The sequence below is a fragment of the Sesamum indicum genome, linkage group LG6, assembly GCF_000512975.1.
Source record: "Sesamum indicum cultivar Zhongzhi No. 13 linkage group LG6, S_indicum_v1.0, whole genome shotgun sequence".
Taxonomy (NCBI): domain Eukaryota; kingdom Viridiplantae; phylum Streptophyta; class Magnoliopsida; order Lamiales; family Pedaliaceae; genus Sesamum; species Sesamum indicum.
In genome coordinates this window covers 5,736,851-5,757,382 of record NC_026150.1, presented here as the reverse complement: position 1 = coordinate 5,757,382, position 20,532 = coordinate 5,736,851, and the positions used below count along the sequence as shown (strand labels likewise).

General features: G+C 32.5%; 2 protein-coding genes across 7 annotated transcripts; both read right to left on the bottom strand.

The window, feature by feature from the left end:
* On the bottom strand, positions 1,180-4,600 carry LOC105163854 (trans-cinnamate 4-monooxygenase-like). Its single transcript, XM_011082349.2, has 3 exons — positions 3,724-4,600; positions 2,891-3,024; positions 1,180-1,968 (listed from the first exon to the last, which is right to left on the bottom strand). Exons 1-3 carry the CDS (start codon positions 4,506-4,508, stop codon positions 1,370-1,372), a joined length of 1,518 nt encoding a protein of 505 aa, XP_011080651.1. The 5' UTR covers positions 4,509-4,600; the 3' UTR covers positions 1,180-1,369.
* Positions 12,239-17,970, bottom strand: LOC105163852 (protein NETWORKED 4A). 6 transcript variants are annotated; one of them, XR_002287214.1, is made up of 6 exons: positions 17,667-17,860; positions 15,857-15,935; positions 15,598-15,706; positions 13,283-15,008; positions 12,852-13,004; positions 12,240-12,760 (listed from the first exon to the last, which is right to left on the bottom strand). XR_002287214.1 is itself a non-coding variant. In XM_020694414.1 (5 exons), the coding sequence occupies exons 2-5, from the start codon at positions 15,866-15,868 to the stop codon at positions 12,902-12,904; spliced, it is 1,950 nt and encodes a 649-aa protein (XP_020550073.1). In that variant the 5' UTR covers positions 15,869-15,935; positions 17,871-17,970; the 3' UTR covers positions 12,239-12,901. The 6 variants fall into 6 exon arrangements, 4 of the variants coding, with proteins under 4 accessions (XP_020550073.1, XP_020550071.1, XP_020550072.1 ...); XR_002287213.1 differs by having other exon boundaries at positions 12,240-12,714; XM_020694414.1 differs by lacking the exon at positions 17,667-17,860 and adding an exon at positions 17,871-17,970 and having other exon boundaries at positions 12,239-13,004.

Genomic DNA, 20,532 nt, shown 5'->3' with positions numbered 1-20,532 from the left:
TAAACAAATCCAACACTAATAGCGTGGAAATTAATGTGCAAATTCTGCTATATATGTGGTATGCTATTCTACAATATAGTTGATATTGTTTAAATTTTATTTATCTGATATTATTGATCAATGTATGTTATTGTAATTAGATATTGATATTTGGTGCGAATGGTTATAATCGAGTTATTTTAATTAATAATAGTTCATCACTTCAAATCCAAAAAGAAAGAAAAAAAGATGAAATTTATAAAAGTTAAATAGAAAAGTGTTATATTCTTTATATTGAAGGTAATTATTGATCTTTGCTTCGAAAATTGATCTTAGGGCTTGAAGCGTATTTTTTAATGTTGGTGTGTAATCTCCTCTGTCTTTACAGAGCAAAATATAGTATCAAGAATTTGATATCATGAAAGACATGAAACCTTCATGGTTGCAGCACTTCGTCGTGGCAGATAGATTTGCGTTAGACTTGAGTTTTCTAGATTTGCTACGTGTCTTGTGTGTTTCGTTATATGTCATATTTTGTTGCATGGTGGAGGCCCTTTTTACGAGTATGGGCAAGGCTTGGTAGTTTAGGCCCACTTCTGTTGGATTTGTAAACAGTTTAGAAAAACAATATAAGTAATTTTTTTGTGATATTTAAATGAATAAATTATTTTTTTATAAAAAATAATAATTTATTTTTCTACTTTTTTAAAATGAAGCAATTTATTTTCATATGTATTTTAAAATTAAGCAATTTACCTCTTTAAACAGGAAAGTAAATTGCTCTTAATTCTTTTTTATAAGGGGTAATTTGTCCATTTACAATATCATAATGAGAGTAAATTGCGTGAAACCCTATTTTTTTTATTTTAATATATTTGATTTCAAAATCTAATTTTTTATTTACATATAAAATTAGATGCAGCTGTTTGAAGTGGATAGAACCCGAAATACGGGAGAGATAGACTAGATTGCAAAAGCAATGCTGAAAAGTTTTATCCCAATTAAGTTTGGTTCAATCAAATCAAAATTAAGTATAAGTAGCTTTTCGTGTGATTAGTTACTTTTTTTGAATTATATATCAATTGCAGAATAAATATATTGTATTTACTATATTATTAATATTTGATTAAATCAAATACGATTAGAATTTCCATAAGGGTGCCACATCACGTATGCAACTAGCACCAATTGCACGTTATATAATGACAGGAGGACTGAATCTCTTGTTTTTATAGTTCGAACAACCCGCTCCAATTTTCATTCTTCATGAGCAATAGATATACATTCTTCATGAGCAATAGATATACAGCGAAAGATAAAATCCTAAGACCCAATCACATACGCAAATACATTTGAATCACCCATTACTTTGTGGCTAATATATGGAATTTCAGAAGGATCTGGGCTTCATCACAATGGTGGAGTGCTTCAAAATGTGCAGACTGAACTGCCCGCCCTTCTCGGTCGTGTCGAGCTTCGACTGCCCTGGAGGAGGCAGCAACTCAAAGTTCTGCACCAGCCCTCCCAGAGTGATTCCAAGAATAGGCAACGCAAGAATGATTCCGGGGCAGCTCCTCCTGCCAACACCGAATGGCAGATACCGGAAGTCGTTGCCGTTGGCCTCAACCTTGGACTCCTCCTCCAAGAACCTCTCGGGCCTGAACTCATCGGGGTTCTTCCAGTGGGCAGGGTTGTTGGCCAACCACCAAGCATTGACCAAGATCTTGCTCTCTGCTGGAATGTCGTAGCCCCCTAGCTTGGCGTCGTGGAGGTTCATGTGGGGCACCAGGAGGGGAATCGCCATTCTGAGGCGGAGTGTCTCCTTGATCACTGCCTGAAGGTATGGGAGCTTATGGGTGTCGGGTTCAGTCACGGGCACTCCTGGGCCAAGCACAGTGTCGATCTCATCTCGAAGCTTCTTCTGGATCTCCGGATGGTTCACTAGTTCAGCAATACCCCACTCGATTGACCAAAGTGTTGTTTCAATTGCTGCCATGAAAAAAGCATGTTTAGAACCAGAATGAGTGACCCACTCCATATGGTCACAAGTATGAACGTGTAAATTCAATATTACGACATTCTTTAGTTTTTAACTAAACACTTCTACATCAACTTGACTGGATACAAACAACCATTACATGATCCTATGAGTATAAATTTAGGTGAGGTGGCTGCAATTCACATGGCGAGACAACTACCCGCTTGAAAAGTCATCTATTGAACACAGTAAATGAAGGTGTCCAATATTTAACACCCACCATAGCAGAGCCATTCATGGACAATTGATTAAGATTCCCACAAATGAAAAGATTGTTCCTTAACATGTTGTAAGTAGATTACCTATCTAAGTGGATCCAAAAACTTGTTTTTCAACAACCCCTCCTTCCTCCCACCCAACCCCACAATCCAAGAATATTATATATAATTCATCCCATTTCCTGCTTATGCCGATGCACACGTCTACAGCACACACACGCTACAAGAAAATATGATTTTTTTAATATAATTAATTACAATGAAAATAAAATATGAAAAGCAATTATTAATAAAAAGTTCCACAACAACTATTAACCATCAATTCCACATAGAGGCCAAAACATCATTCATATCTTAAAAAAATCATAACAAATGCTTTGGGCACTTCTAAGAATCACGAATAAAAATACATTGGTAATAACTAAGATGTTAGTAAAAATTGATTAAATGTGGTAAAAAAAAATCCCTCAAGTTTTTACATTAGTTTGTTGTCCATGATTGATTAATCATAATTTTTAAGCCTTATTAAAATCTGGGAATAGATTCATTTTCTAGCAGTGATCTGTATATGAACGATTCAATGCAAAAGAAGGGTAGGTTGGGGTTTCCTTGAGGAAATGAAAGATCAAGTACACCAAAAGCAGTAGCAAGTTACCAGCAACGTTGATGTTCTCGACAATGTAAAGGGCATTGTCCTCATTGATCTCTCCCTTCTGCTGGGCTTCAAGAATGTGATCAATGGCACATTTCAGGCCATCATTGTCCAATGCTTTTGTGCTTGCGAGCTTTCTGCAGCACGAAAATCTTATCAACACCTATCCCATTTCCGATTTGAGCCATCTTGTGTGCAATAAGGGGGGAAAAGGGCAGATCTCAAGATATAACAACAGAAAAAGAAAAGAGGAGTGTCCGTGCCTGGTTATTCATAACAACACTGTAAGAATGTCCATTACTCAACAACTACTTAGTTCATCCTAACAAAAGAAGATGAAGAAGAACAGACTTCTAATTAGTATATTACTGTTTGAGGCTAGCATCCCAACATAAACAAGATATCACAATCAGGTGAGATCAAAAGAAAGAAAAATGGAGGGTTGTGGTAGAGAAGGAAGTGATTGCTTGAAATGAGCTACAAAAAGGAGTCTATGTAACAGAGGGTGATTTTCTCCAGACTCCAATCTCATTGATATCAATCAAATCCACAGGGATGATTCAATTCCAAACCAGGAATATGAATTTCTTTCAAGTTTGTTCTACTACAGAGGATATCTATTTTCCTCAAGTGCCCTGAATCTGAGTAGCATCCCTTTGATCATTGTGACTACCTCAAATGGTGTCCTATTTTAAGGAGAAAAGTCCCAAGAAAACCACTGAGTTACAAGAGGCAGACATAGATAGAGAGAATAAACGAAAAAGCAACTATCGCAAAGCGAAATAAAGAACTAGGTATACTTTACAAGAGATTAAGATAGGAAAAAGTGAACTTACTTTCTCTCATCAACGAAATAGTCCTTGAACAGCTGTAATCTCATATCCTTAACCTCCTTGCACATCTTGAGATACCCTTTCAAGAAAGGCCTCAAAATGGGTATGAAATCACCATAGTTGTACTCAAAGCTCTGCGCCAATCTGCTCCTCTCCCCATTCAAGGCCTTGAGCTTAACAAACAAGGGATCATCCTCACTCTCAAACCTTCTATCAAACATGATTCTGTACATATTATTGTACATCATCAGCTGCAACCTCCTCCTCAGCACAATCCCATTGGTCGCCGACTCTGGATTCTTCTTCACATCCGCCACCACAGCTGCGACCTCCGCCTCCCACCCCTGGCGGTACTGCTGCACTACCTTGTTGGTGAAAAAGGGCACCGTCATGATCCGGCGCATCTTCCGCCAGTGCTCACCGTACACCGTGAACACCATGTCCTGCCCCTTCCCGGTGAAAATGTCGAACACGACGTTCCGGGTACGGGACCCAAACTCCACTCCCTGCGTGTGGAGCACTTCCTTCGCGAGGTCCGGCGACGATACGACAACGAGGTTGCGCTGCCCCATCCGCAGCAACAAAATGTCGCCGAATTTCTTGGCGTAGTCACTGAGATTGCGGTGGTTCAAGTCATCCCCGACTTGGAGCCAGTTCCCGAATATCGGAACCGGAATGGGCCCGGGAGGGAGCTTGAATTTCTTTCCTCGCAGCTTAGACACAACCGTGGCTACAACGATGGCCAAGAAGAGACCGAGAAGGGTCTTCTCGAGGAAGAGAAGATCCATGTTCAGTTGGGCCACTCAAACGGGAAAGGCGAAGGGTACGGTGGTTGAGAAAATCAAGAAATTATGGAGGTGTTTTGATAAGCTGGCGAATGGTGGAGCATTTATATAGAAGCAGCGGTGGAATTAGGTGAAGAAGAGAAGAGGACAGGGGGGAGGGAATGGCGGCATCTGACGGCGTCAAAGTTAACGGAGAGAAGGCGGTTTTCTGGTAGGGGGGTTAGGTAAGGAGGGGTTGGTGAGGCTTAACAACGAGTAGAACCACTTAGTTCGTGGAGTTGGTTGGTCCAGAAATCCCATGCTCCAATCTTTTATTTTTAATTTCCCACAACTATTCTCACCTTTTCAAAAATTGCAAGTCTCCCAACGATTCAAGATTTTCGGGCTGGAGTAGAAAAGTTCATAAATTTTAATTTAATTTAGGGTTTTCTCATAATTTTTTTCCCAAATTTGTGAATTTTAACTACAGAAAAAGTTTATTTATAATTTTTTTTTTTCAATTTAGACTTTTTTGTTAGTTAAAATTTATTAATTTTTTGAGTGTATTTGTACTTCGATTGTTTTATTATTGATTTATTATAGGTCAAATAAATTTTTTTTGACCAAACTACCTTTTTCCATCTTGACACTCTAACGTATGTGAAAATGTATGCTTTCATCCTTATAAGGGTATTTTGATTTGAAAATATATATTTGACTTTCAATAAATAAGTAATAAGTCAATCGAAAGTAAATATGAATTTTTGTTTAATTTTTTTAGTTAATATCAGCAAATTCGATGAATTTTAACTAACAAATGAGTTTATTTATTAGGCAGAAACAAATATTAGGGTACTAAATATAATGTTAGATAAATTACAACGACCACCCCTGAGGTTTGGTAATACAAGTACCCCTCGTTGTTTGGAAAATTACTAAGATCCTCTGATTTTACGGTCGTATAATAATTAGTTCAATACGTTATATTTTCATTCATTTTTATGGTGAACTGACCAAAATGCCCTTGTGGATTAAATATCATAAAATTTTATTTATTTTTTTAAAAAAATATTTTATTTATGGACTAAGTGGATAATTTTTTTATAATTTTTAAAATTTTTTCATCCATTCCGTTCAATTTTTTATAAGTTTTTATTTTTTTGAAAAAATAAAAAAATACAACAAGAACAAAGTTCACAATTTCATATTTCCATCAAACCATTACATAATTCAATAAAAAATCGAGAAGGTATTTTTAATTTTTTAAACAATAAGGGGATATTCGTAATTATGTCAAATTTTAGGAAAAGTCATTGTAATTTACCTTATAATTTTTTAAATCATAAAAAATCCACGTATAATTATATCAAATTTTAGAGGAGTGCATGTATAATTATCCCTGTAGAATATAATTCATAGTATAGATTCAAATTGAATTTAGCATCTGCATAACCGTAGAGAGATGCATCATTAGGTAATTGGACTGACCTCTTAGCTAATTCTCAATTAACCCACTGACCGCACGTCCAATTCAATTTTGAAAACACTGTAAACTATTAAAAAATCAATTAAATATAAATTGTGTCAAGAAATTAAAAACCCGCACATCCCTTATGACAACTAATTGTATAAAGTAGTTACTGTGGTATTTAAAATTGCAGAAAGATATTTATAATTTTTTAAATAATTAAAAAATATTCATAATAATAACAAATATTAGAGAGCTCGTTGTAATTTATTTTATTTTTAACGTATTATACTCGTATATATGTACTAAAATATGAGATTAAATATTAAGGAAGCAGATCCCAAAAGTCGCACTTTGCTTTATGGAAATAAACTATTTGCAGAGTGTATACATTGCTCCCCACACTTGCATCATTTTGCATACTCCCCCCTCATGTAGGCCTGATTTCCTCTGCTGTCCTTATTTTAAAAAAAAGAATTGACTTATTTTGTTTTATATATTCCTAATAAAGAATGTGAAAAAAATAAAAAAAAAAAGTTCACTAAAAACGTTAGTTTAGGTATGCGACAACAGTTTTAAATGCACACATCGATACATTGGATTGTTCTCTTGTGTTACCTACCAGTCGTCATTCCGAAGTAATACCTAATGGGGTCATGCAAATCCAAAACCACGTTTCTTATATTAAATAGTAAGAATTGTGTTATATTAGTTAGTGGAATTTATTTTCGAATATTTTAATGATACGTTTCTCACTTAACTACATAATTAGATTTTGTAATAATTTAAAACTCTTTTCTTTTAATATATATATACATTATAGTTAAATGATTATTATTTTTATTATTATCATTATTCAATAATTAAATATATGAATGAATAGTTATTAAAGTTTTAATTAAATAAACATATAATTATAATAAATTCATTTATAGGTGAGAGTCCACACGTTAAGATTATGACTCAAACCTATGAGTCACGTGCCACAATTTTATTTGTTAAGTGAGACTTATGTTTGAATCTTATTTTTTTAAATTCAATTTATATGAAATGTTAAATAATAATTAAAGGGTATAGTTTCCATTTCTTTTTTTTTTTTAACGTAAATTACAGTTACATTTTATGAGGTTTGACACAATTACAAATACAAAAATATTTGAAAAAATATAAAAAAAGATATGAGGGTGGATAAAGTAAATAACCTACAGAGCATATTAATCCATAAAAAATTTAAAAAATTCTAAAGGATATATAAATTTATAATTCATAATCAAAAGGGCATTTAGTCAATTCACCACAGAATGACTCGTTGTTAGACGGGCGTTTTTGTAATTTTACGAACAATAAAGATGTACTTATAATTAGGTTAAATACATTTGACGCTTTTAAAGTATGCCACCCTCATTAAATACTCCTTAAACTAAAAAAAAAAAGAAAATTCACTTACCACCTATCTTTGAGATAATCTTTTTAATTAAACATAAATGGATAAGAATACCCTCGACTATTAACACTACAAGAAAATTGAATAATAGTGACAAAAAAAAATATAGTAACAATTTTAATATTGTCTTAATTATATATATAGTTGCAAGATTTTTTATTTTGTCACAATAATGAATTTTAAAATTTTAATAGCGATAATTATTTTATAAAAATTATAATTAGCAAGAATTAGTGATATATATTGTGCATTAAATTATCACTAGAAACAATTTGTGACACATTTATAGTGTAAGAATATGAAAGTTAATGTTCTCTGTAATAAAATATATGAGTTAATTTGACTTGGAATTTTATTCAACTACACTGTTAATAAACTGGATTAATATATAGTTGTATTAAAATTAGGAAAATATAATTTAATATTTTTAAAGAAAGTTTAAATATAATTAATCCTAATATGTATAAATAAAATAAAAATATATAATAAAATTTAATTCCCAGTCTAATATTGAGTCACAAGACGTAATCATAAATGATGGTGATTTTTACGGGTAAATATCAAATGTGTGTGGCATGCATATTCACACATTACGCGACTAAAAAGCAATTTTATTTAAGATTTGTGTGTATACATATGTTTTAAAAAAAATTCTATTTCTCATCCTATATTTAAGATTATGTGTATTTTTAATGGAATTTTCAAAAATAATTTCATGACTTTAAAATATTCTAACTTTGATAAGTGTTTTAATTAATTTCTGTTAAGAAATTGACAGAAAAAAATAATGTACAAGTCATGTAGTCATTTTTTTTTCATTTTAGAAGGATAGCGCCACGTGATTCTTTCCGTCAATTTTTAACAAAAGTTGACAAGAGAACAATAATATCTTTTGTAAGTTATGAGATTATTTACTCAACATGATTAAAAATACATTAAATCTAAATTATGAAAAAAAAAAGAAAATTCCCCAATATATTTTTAATTGAATTTCTTTTGAAAGTGTCTTTTTAATTATAACATGATCTGATTATTCTTCTCGAAAATGAAAAAGGTAGAATTATGTCAAATCGAAAGATGTAACCCTTGTCGTCGTTGTTCTCTACCCCCTGCTCTCTCTCTCTCTCTCTTCCCTCTTTTTTTTTTTAAAAAAAAATATGTAGGAATCGAGCCTATTTGGTTTGATCTGTCCCGATGTATTTTGTAGCGGGCAGGGCGGGGCTCGGGTTCAAAAGGACCTGGTTGGGCGGGTCTTGGGTCCGTCCAAACCCACGCATTGCAAAATGTAAAAATGAGCATAGTTCGAATGAGAAAATGTATTTACCCTTTAAATTATTTCAGAGCTTTTTTTTTTCTTCGTCAACCTCCAGTTCTCTCTCCCTCTCAATTTTCATAATCCTTTTTTTCTTCACTTTTCTCTGAATAACTACTCCTAATCTCTATCGTATTAATATATTTATTTATGGAACTAATTTATATATTTAAAAAATAATAATTATATTATTTATATTTTCAATTAATTGCACATGGATTGGTGTGAGACCCACGCTAGCTTAACATGAATGGTTGGAACTAAATGAGACCCCCCAACAATTAATTTCTCACGACCTACTTACTGCACCTTTCATAGTTTATGTGGATAATGACATTTTATAAATATGACGCACCAAATATGATTTTATATGCAAACCTGCAATTAATATTGTGGTTTTTTTCCTGCACTTATAAGTAAATAAAAGATGGGATATATTACCTCTACCTCTTCTGAAGTTTGACATAATTATAATTATATTTTTATTATTTAAGAAATTTTATATACCTCCATGATTATAAGGTTCGTCTAATAACAAGTTCATTCTGTTAGCCTTTATTAGATTTTCATCAGATTTTTACGATAAACTTTTCAAAATACCCTTTTGGATTGTGAATTATAATTTATGTAGGATTAAATATATTTTGCACCCCTAAAGTATGTTACGCTTATAAATTACCCCCTAAGCTAAATAAACCTTCATTTACCCCCCTGTTTTCGGAAAACCTTTGAATTAAATAAAAATTGATAAAAATACCCTTGGCCATTAATAATATGATATATTTACATTATATGCCCTCTATTGTTAAATATATCAATTAATGTGAAAAGTTTATTCAACTCCAATGTTTATAAAATAATTAATTTAAATTTGGGTATATAAATAGTCATATTGATAATCAACAAAAGTTTAGAAATTCACTAGTTTTAAGTTAGCGAACAAAGATGCATTTTTGCATATTAAAATTTTTTCTACTGATATTTTAGGGTATAGGCTCTACTCAAACCCTAAAAAATTGTTACTACAGATATGTGTCTAAGTTTGGATTTAATGTGAAATACTAGATACCGATATGGGTCGTAACTATCAAAATGGATTTGGATTTGGGTCTAGATTTAGGTATTGCACACCAACTGACAGACTTAATGTGTTGGACCCAAAATCAGGTCAATGGGTGAAATAGATTTACTATATGGAAAGACAACAAAAGAATTACCTCTAACTCCCCAAATTACCTACTTGATATTTGGATGTCAAAACAATAGACTTGAATATCACTTGCATTATTTTTGTTATTAAAATTATATCTAGTGTAACGTACAAGCACAAGTTTATAAATTTATTTTAATTTAAAAGTACTAACATTGATCTTATAATCAATATGTGATTAATCCAATATTAATTTATTAACATCATAAATGAATATATAAAAATTAAATTAAATTAATTGATTTATTTAACTACAGAAAGCACTAAAGTGAATATATCATATGATTAATAGCCAAGGGGTATTTTTGTCCATTTTCATTTAATTTAAAAACTTAACGCAGAGATAAGGGGTAATTGAAGGTTTCTTTAGTTTAGGGGGTAACTAATGAGGTGGTATTAGAGGTGTAAAATGTATTTAACCTTTTTATATATTTTTAAAAATTTTCTAAAATATTTATACGGACTAATATATATATATATATGTGCTTTATGCGTTATTTACTTTACCCATCTTCAAATTTTTTTAACATTTTTTCAAACTTCTTTTTTAAAAATCAAGGATAAAATAATAATTTTTACCTCACGGTTTAGGTGCTACATATATAATTATGTTTCATTTTAAAAAATAATAAAATGTTCATATTTATGTCAAACTTTAAAAGAAATTGTTGTAATATTGTGAGGAGGGGTGATGGTGACCTTATCGCTTTTTCTGCGTCATGTTCAAATTTTCATGGTCTATTATAAGCGTATCAAATAACCAACATAAATATTGATTTTATCTACTTTTTTATTTTTTTCAGTAAAGGTAAATTTCATTAAGTAAAAAAAGCATAATAGTACAATACATCTTGCTTAATTTAAACGGTTTCCTCGATATCTTATTTTTATCTACTTCTAGAGTATTGAGGTTACGATCACAAATATGGATTAAACACACGACTTTAATATGAAAACATTCTAATAATTACTCAACCTAGTTCTCTTGTTCATACAAATTAATCATGCAAAAGACACAACCAGCCTGTCTCTTACTTATATCAATCATTAATAGTAGAGAAAATTACACTCCAGTCTTCTCATATTTGGAGTAATTTCCCGTATACTTTTTTGATTTGATAAATTATATCTGAAACCCTTGAAATTTGCTTACGTCTAACAAATAAGTTTCCCATTAGTGAAAATTTACTGAATTAGTTTATATTAACAAATGAATGAAAATTGAATTTGCCCTTAATTGACTTATTGCAAGTTAAATAATCTTTTTTTGACTAAACTACTCTTATAATAGTGAAAATATACCTTCTCACATGCATTAACATGTGAAAACGTATGAGAGTAATTTGGTTATAAAAGATTTATTTGACATGCAATAAGCCAGTAACAAGTCAATCTAGGGTAAATATAGATTTTTTTTTTCAATCTTATTTGTTGGGGATAATTACACTCTCCTCCCATGAGGTTAATGAAATTACATAGGTAAACCCTTGTATTTGAAAAATTACATCTGACACTCCTGAGATTTATTTTTGTCTAGCAAATAAGCCCCTCAATTAGTCAAAATTTCCGAATTTGCTGATATTATCAAAAAAAATTAGAAAAGAATCTATTTTAACTCCTAGTTGACTTATTTACTGACTTATTGCAGGTCAATAAATTTTTTTATGTCCAAAATTATCTTAATACGTCTTCATGAGATAATGCAAGTGAAGAGGTATATTTTCACTGTTATAAGGATAGTTTAGGTCGAACAAAATTGTTTGACCTATAATAAGTTAAATCAATCAATTAAGAGTAAATATCAATTCCCATTCAGTTTTTTTTTGTTAATATTAACAAATTCAGTGATTTTTTTACTAACGGATGGACTTATTTATTAGACGGAAGCAAACTTCAGGGGTGCTAGATGTAATTTCCCAAATCATAGGGGGTCTGTGTGTAATTACACTAAATCTCAGGGGTGGAAAGTGTAATTATCCTTTTTTGGTAATAACAACAAATTCAGCGAATTTTGACTAATGAAAAAATTTATTTGTTAGACGGAAGCAAACATTTGGAGTGTTAGATGTAATTTTCCTACACCACAGAGGATTTATATGTAATTACACCAAATTTTAAGGGAGAAGAGTATAATTATCCCTAAATGATAACTACAAATACCTGAAATCATAAATAATAATAGAACAATTAATATTGCATAGAAGTGTCAGATCAGTGAAGAAGAAAGAAAACAACAAATACTTTGAAGAAATTTAAATAAACACAAACCTCAGAATATAATAAAAAGTTTTCAAGTAGGAGTTGAAGAAAAACGTAGAAGATGTGAATGATAAAGGGATTATTAAATTCTGCAGTAGAGAAGTAGAGAACTGTTGGCTTGCACTGCAGATGTGCTGAAGGTAGATTTTTCTACTGCATCAACATTCTGCTTCTATAGTCCTTTTACACCAATGATGTGACCACCATTTGTATAGCTAATGTTTTACAAACTGAGGCTGTGGAGATCCAATTTATAAATAAACTATGGATCTTGTCTTTCTCTTGAGCAAGTAGTTGAGGTTATGAAGATAAAATTTTAGCACACAATTTGATCTTTCTGTGTTATTTGCCCACACTCGAAAGAAAAACAACCTGTATTTCTATTTCTAAGTGTTACGGTGGTGCAGCAACGGGCATCGCAGGGTCCCGTCGGGTAGAAGACGTGCCGTTTGGATGTGCAACATCAGTTTATGTGTGGCAGATGTAGTGTCTGAAAGCTGTTCAATGTTTTCCTCTAAGTACTCGTATGTGACACACCTGCAGATGAGTGACTATGATGTGTGGGGCTTTTAGTTGGTACTCACTGTAACAAAAGGGCTACTTAAAGACAGAAGGCTGAGCACTGTAATACATTTGATTGTGCAATCAAACAATTCATTGGTATGTGAACATACCTCACCACATGTCAATAGGTTAACACCAAATATGATGAACTATAGTTTGATCATTTGAAGGGCCAGAAGTTGATCTTGATCCTGCATTCATCCCCTGTTGATTTCCAGTTCTCTGCAGGCGAAGCAGCGTACGTCGAAATGGGGCATTTTCCCCTACTCACATACAATTTAACGAATTATGACCGTTCAAAATACAAGCAAGTTAGAAGTAGCGTAATTTTCTTACCAGGAACCGGCACTCACACAACGAACCATAAAAGAGAAAGATCACTGTTAAACTACAAAACTGTATTTCACACGCGGGGATATCCCCCGGACTACCCTACCCGAATCTACACATGAACAAGATGGCTATACAAAGGAGAGTGCAAAAGATAACCAAATCAAAACTGAAGAAACGCGATACTCTACATTTTTTACAAGAAACTTACGATGCTGTTAGAGGTGTTTTCTTTTGCCCAACAACAGTCTCCCTAAGACGATAGTACCCGTTGCGATAGTGCTCGAGCGAAAAGCAAAGCTGCCTTATTGCTTCACGTTTTTCCTCTGCTCCTTCAAGAATGATTTCGTCCTTCCTCTCCACCTCGCATTCTAGTTCTTTAACTCTGGACTGTAGCTCCTCTGCCGCTTTTCGTGCCCCCTCGGCTCTAGCAATCAGATCAACATGCTCCTCGTGTAATTGACGGAAGTGCTCGCTCATTTGGTCTATCCTATCGTCTTTAGAACTCATCTCTGCATCGAGAGCAGCAATATTAGTATTTAGCTCGTCCTTCTCAGCCATCAGCTTTTCGTATTTCAGCTGCAAAGCATCAAGGTCTTTCTTCAGCTTTTCCAGACATTCATTCCTGTCAGATATGTCAGCTTTCAACTGCTCGATTTGGGATCCAAGTACACCTTCCATTTCTGCTTTTCCAGCCTTGACTCGTCTAACGTCCTCTTCTAACGACTGGCGACGTAAATCCAGTCCTTTTAGATTATCCTCCAAATAAGTTCGCTCCTTCAATATTCTAGCTACATCTGCTTGAAGTTTCTCATTTTCCTCAGATAAGCTCTTGTTGGCATTCGACATCGCTTCTTTCAACCCTCTGATTTCTTGATCACGTTCTGAGAGATTGGTTTTGTACCTCGATACACGGTCCTGCAGCTTTAAAACCTCTCGTTTCTCTTTCTCGAGCTTGTTTTTCCATAGAGAAACCTCTTTTTGAGCCAATGTAAACTGATCTTGCAAATTCTGTATAGAGGATCCCTTTCTTGTAAGTTCTTGCCTTAAGCTCGCTGCTTCCTCCTCGGACTCATGAAGTCTCTCTTGCGTGATTCTAAGCTCTTCCTCGAGCATCTGAATTTTGTTCACAGGGTCCAGAACTTCGCCTTCTGAGCCCTCCATCGCTGTATCCGGTTCCAAAACTTCGGGACTGTTGTGCCTCACGGCATCTTCCGAAAGCAGAAGACTATTTGTATCTCCAAGAAATTTATACTTTCTAAGCTCGACAGTCAAACGGCTGATCTCTTCTTCGGACTGTTGAATCTTTTCTTTCGCAAGTCGCAATTCTTCTTCGTATTTAGCTATTTTATTAGGACCCTCAGAGTTTCCATCACCAGATTTTTTGGAAGAACCTTTAGTAATCTCTCCCTCTTGCACTTGGAGTTTCTCTTTCACCTCACGGAGCTCGACCTCGAGCTCTATGATCCTAAGACGCAACCCCTGTTCCTCATAATTGCTCTGCATGCCTGAGTAATTGTGAACAGACGAATCATCTGAATCCGTTCCCGAGTCCAGAGTAGATGATTCATCTCCTTCCTTATTATACAACTCTGAGCCAGTTCCACCACTTCCAAGAAAAACCTCAAATCCGGCGGCACGAGGACCGGATTTACGCCAACTCGGTCTCCTATCAGGAGACGGCATAGTGGAAGGCGGCTCGGATCCGATGTCGGATATTCCAGAGCACTGAGATTGGAGATCCGATGGAATGTTTTTCCTCAATTCTCCCGTCACATGATCATACCGTTCAGCCAATGACCGATACATGCGATAGAATTCCTCGACGAGGCTGATCAACTCCGGCCTCTTCTGATAATACATCTCAGCCTTCTTGGCAAATGAATCCGCATCTTGTTCGATGAGTTTTAACATCCGCTTCACAAGTTGATCCATCCCTGAGATCAAAGATCTCCTCGTCACCTTTTTGCTCGGCATATTCAATTCACACAAGATCCAACTATTTGCATGTCACAATATGAACATAACACATATATCCAGATGAAGAGTTTTGCAAACGAAATTTCACGACACCGGTCCGATCACAAGCCACTACTGTTACTACCACGCATTGTCCTTGTTAAGAGGAGTGGCTAAAAATCGACAAAAATAGCTCGGTCAAACGGTAACCAAATACTCCTTATTTTCGTCCCCACAAGCAACCAAATATTGAGGCCATCAACATAAATTAACATTTTTCTTCATTCACAAGCTCGCACATCATACATATAATATAAAAGGTAAATTTGAAACATCACAAGATCAACGCAAAAATCGGTCGACGTTGCATTACTACAATCCGATTTAATCAGCAAAAATATCTAGATATAACGAATATGGAGGTCGGACACATTAGCGAATTATGAAAAAAAAATAATTCTTCATATAAATTTGAACTCTGCTCGACATAATAGCAATAATTCTTTTCTTTTTTTTCAAATTTCCATTACTTAGGCAAAGTATACATATTTCGAAAATGTTACCTACCTTCAAGATTTTCTTGTAGCCACTTGGAGTTCTTGGGACTAATGTGGCTATCCCACAACCAGGAGTGAGACTTGTTGGATTCACTCCTCTTAAGTCTATTCGACTTCACCTGAAACAAAGAACAAAGATGACATTAGAAGACGAACGAGCGAGGGAAGGAATAATTTTAACCTGATTATTTCCAACTACGTATGGCATTATGGAATTTTAAATTTATTTGACAAAAAACGATGTATGTAGTGAGGATCCGGTTTCTTACCATTGACGCCATAACTACAAGTTGACGGAACCTGATCCGAAAACGTTTCTCCAAACAAGAGAAGTAGTCAATCGATTACCTGCAAAGACACAAACAATTTTGAATACCAGAGTTTACAAACTGCATGAGAGGAAGCTGATAACAAGATTAATGAAGCAAGCAAAGCAAGAATGTGTTGTTATTGCAAACAAGCCATATTGTAGTGAAGAAGGTTTTTTATGCATCACACGCAGTGCCAATGACTTATCATTTTTTATCGTAACAATATTCTAATCAAAATGAATAATAATCTGCAGCATGGAGTCAGCTTCATGGTACGCAGGCACATGCTCTCCATATATTGTGCCGGCCAAGATAATTAATGAAGTTATTCGTAAGTTTTGATATGATAACGAATACCCCCATATTTTTTGAAAAATTATAAATACTCCGTTCAAATTAAAAATAATTATGTAGTTCCTGGACAGTGAAGTGGATATTACTATTTTACCCTTATTGATATGTTAAAAGAAAATTATACTTGATAATAAATAATCCATAGGAAATATTAATCCATCTAAAAATAATTTTAAAAATTATAAAATTATTATTTATAATAAAAAATAATTTTAAAAATTATAAAATTATTATTTATAATAAAAAATTGATATTTTAGTAAGTTCACCATAAAAATAATGATAAATTATTATTTTTAAATAATAAAATATTTATAATTAAACCACGGCGAAGGTGATTGTTTGTTTAGGTGGCGACTACGTAGATAGGACATTTGACTCTTCCCCTATTTTTTTTTCTTTTATATTAATTTGAATTATAAGAAAGGGAGCGGAGAAATTCCCCTTCCCATAAGAAAGAAACTACAGATTAGATTTAAATTATTCAGTGATTAATTAGAAACGCAAACTGTAATGAGAAACAACGCTCACATATTTTTTATTCCGTAAATCAGATTATTTAATTTTCATCCATAAATTTTATAAAATATTATTTTGATTCTATATCTTTTAAATTTTCATAATTTCGATTTTTCTTTTTTATCAAAGCCCTTCTCGCCTGCTGAATCTCGAAAGAAAAAAAAAATTAAAATCGTACCAATTAAAAAATATACAATGAAAATAAATTCTAAAAGAAATTACCATACAAAGATACATATAAGCTGAGAAAGAAAAAAGAATTGTTTTTGGTGTCTTCAAGAAGAAAAAGAGAGAGGAAAGTCTTGAATTCAAAATTGCCACCACGAAAAATTGTTGATTGAACTTGATTTATACCAAATTAATTCAATCACAAAATAAATATAACACATTTGATGTGATTAATCACTCTTTCTATTAAAGAGTACATTAATGTATTATACTTATCATATAATTAATTTATTGATATAGGTCGGGACAAAAATTTTCCATGCCACCACCTCCACCTCCACCTCCACCGCACCACGAAAATCAATACTTAAGATGTGCAAGAAATTAATGAATGAAAGAGGAATAAGAAATTAATGAAATGAACCCTCAAACATTGAAAACAAAGATGGTAACACCAACCAAATTACCACCACCACAACAACAATCAATCAATCAATCAATTGAACATGGAATTCAAGAACAAATTAATGTGGTTTGGTCTCTACCTTTGCTCATCCTTAAAAACAACTCAACCCTTCCCTTTAATTTTCAAGATTTCTCTCTCTCTCTCTCTCTCTCTCTCTCTCTCTCTCTCACATACACACAATAGATAGATATATATATATATATATATATATAGAGAGAGAGAGAGAGAGAGGTTCTGTGTATATTTACATATATGTACATACCTGGTGAGAAAAGATGGGATTTTTATGATGATGTTGCACCCAAAATGCAGAATCAATGTATATGCTTCTCAAACTGTGGGAAATGTAAAAGTAGAAAGAGAGGGAAGATAGTTTGTGAAAGAAACAAACAAAACATTCTGAAACTAGACCCACAATTTTGTACACTGCAGATTCTTCTGTTTTGATGGGAAGCACTGCACTTACCAAGAGAGAAGGTGGTGGGAAACCAGTATCTCTATTTTGTTCACATGCCTACCTCAATTTTCTTTCTTTTTTTTTTTTTTATTATTATTATATTTTCTTCTCTTTGGGATAAAATAAATCGGGGTGTTTTGTAGATTAGTACGAGTTTGGACTTGTGTTGATTTTTGTCCCTTTTCGCCCTTTTTCTGTTTGGATAAGGGCTACCAATTTTACTAAATCTCAATTTCAACTTATTTCCCTAAATTTGTATGTATATGTTAAATTGTGTCAAAACTTACAAGAAAAAGAATATATTTTTTACATTCAAGCCCAACTTATATATTATATAAATTTTTTACAAGATAGTATAATATGTGATGGACGAATAAAGCTATCGAAAGACAAAATGGGTATTTTTAAGGGACATCTCAATGATTTGGGACTCAATATTTCATTGTAAAGATATTGGATGCAAATTCATTGGGAGCGTGTGTGTGTGTATAAAAAGAAGATCCAAGGACAAAATGTGCTTTTTTAATTGGTGAAGAAGATCCAAGGACAACCATATGTTATCAACTTATCAAGCAAATTATCGTGTTATCCATGCCCACTAAATATCAAACACAGTCTGACAAGTAATATTGAGAAACAATATTATAATTTTACAGGAAAACATCATTTTTTGTAACATAACTTAGGGCTTTTTCACTTTTGGTCTTGTAAGTTCTAAAAAGTAATATATTTGATCCCATGACACATTTTCGTTATATATTTTAACAGAACGTGCGCTTTTACACTTTTGATCCCACTTTTTATAGGATACTCACTTTCGATCCCATAACTTTCAAAAAGTAATATTTTTAGTCCCATCTACTTAACTACCACGTGGTCTTTTCTATTAAATATCTAACAAAAATGTATCACGGGACCAAAATGCTGTTTTTCTAAAGTTATAGGACAAAAAATGAGAAGTTCCGTTATCAATGAAATCAAAAGTAAAAAAATCCTAATTTATGGAAGGAAAATTGTCATTTTCCCTAATTTTACATTATCTATAATAAATACACCTAAGTAGTAATATAAATACCGGTTTAGCTCCATTAGAAGGTGGGATGGGGTGGGGAATTATTCAAACAGTTTGTATTTAGGAATTGTTCAATCTGTTGGACCGCTTCTCAAGTGATAAAACTACAGTTCATACATTAGCAATATTTATATAAACTGACCTAAATTTCGTGCTATGCATAATTATATTTCTTTTTTTAAATTAAACATATTTTTTATAATATATGTTGCTATGGATGAATTTTTTACGCAAAATAAAATTTTTATTTTTAATTAGTAAAATATAATAATTTTGAATAGATAGATCCATCCAAGATAAAGACTTAATTACACTTACATTCCTTTTAAAAATGTGAAATTATATTTTTTTCTAAAAGGATTTGAAATTATACTTACGCCTCCCCTGAAAATTCTTCTTTTACACCTAATCCCTTTCCACTAGGATTTGGATAAAAATTATTGACTTTAGCAAAAAATATTACCTAGCAGTTTTGCCCCTCATTTAACATTCTCATGTGTATTTTTGTACTTATAAAGAAATAAATATAATATATATATATTAAGATTAATATCATTATATTTTTCTCCTTATAAGTACAAAATTATTACATAATAGTATTAAATAAGGGATAAAATTAAAATTTTATATTACATTTTTTTGCTAAAGCGCTGCATTTTTTATTCAAATCCTAAGGGTTGGGTATAATCGAAGAATTCTCAGAGGAAATATAAATGTAATTTTAATTTTTTTTAAAAGCAAGTATAATTTTATATTTTTAGAGGGGATCTAAGTGTGATTAATCTTCAAAATTAAAATGTGAATTTTGCAAAATTATTTTTTATGTTAATGCAAAATGATATACCATTTGGGGCACACGTATGGGGGCTTTGAATTTATTTGAGCATATCTATCGTTGCAATGTTAGACTTACTACCATGATTGTACACGTCTTTGATCATTTCAATTTAAATTATTATTATCTTTCTTTTTTAATTTTTTGGAAATTTTAAAATTGGTTATGCCATCACATACCATACTAATGGAATGAAATTAAATTTATTCATTTAGTTTACTAATTCCTAAGATAAAAATTTAGATATAATCTTAATATTTCACACGAAATACCTTTTATCTTGACTTTTTATTAGAGGTGGCAATCGGGTAGGTTAGGGTGGACCCAAGACCCAACCTATCAATTATGAGAAGGACTCGAGACCTACTCCATCCTGATAAATTTTATGCTCCACTACAAAATCCGTCAGGATTTTTTTTCCAAAAATTGAATTTTTCCACAAATATATATAAAAAAATTCAATATATCAATTAGCAATAAAATTATTTCATCATCTAACTCAAATATTCAAGTTCGAAAAAATATATTTTCAAGTACAAATAAAATTGTTCAAAGCAATTCAAACAAATCATAACTCATAATAGTTTTCAAACCCAAACAATTTATATCAATTACATATTAATAACTTCTTTATCTTCCTTCTTCTTCTTTTATTTTTTATCTAGTGACTTTCATTAATCAAGAGTTCAAGAGTTCAAGGGATTTAGGTCCCTTATACCAAGAAACATCAATTGGGAAAATGATGGGGGGGGGGGGGGGGGGGG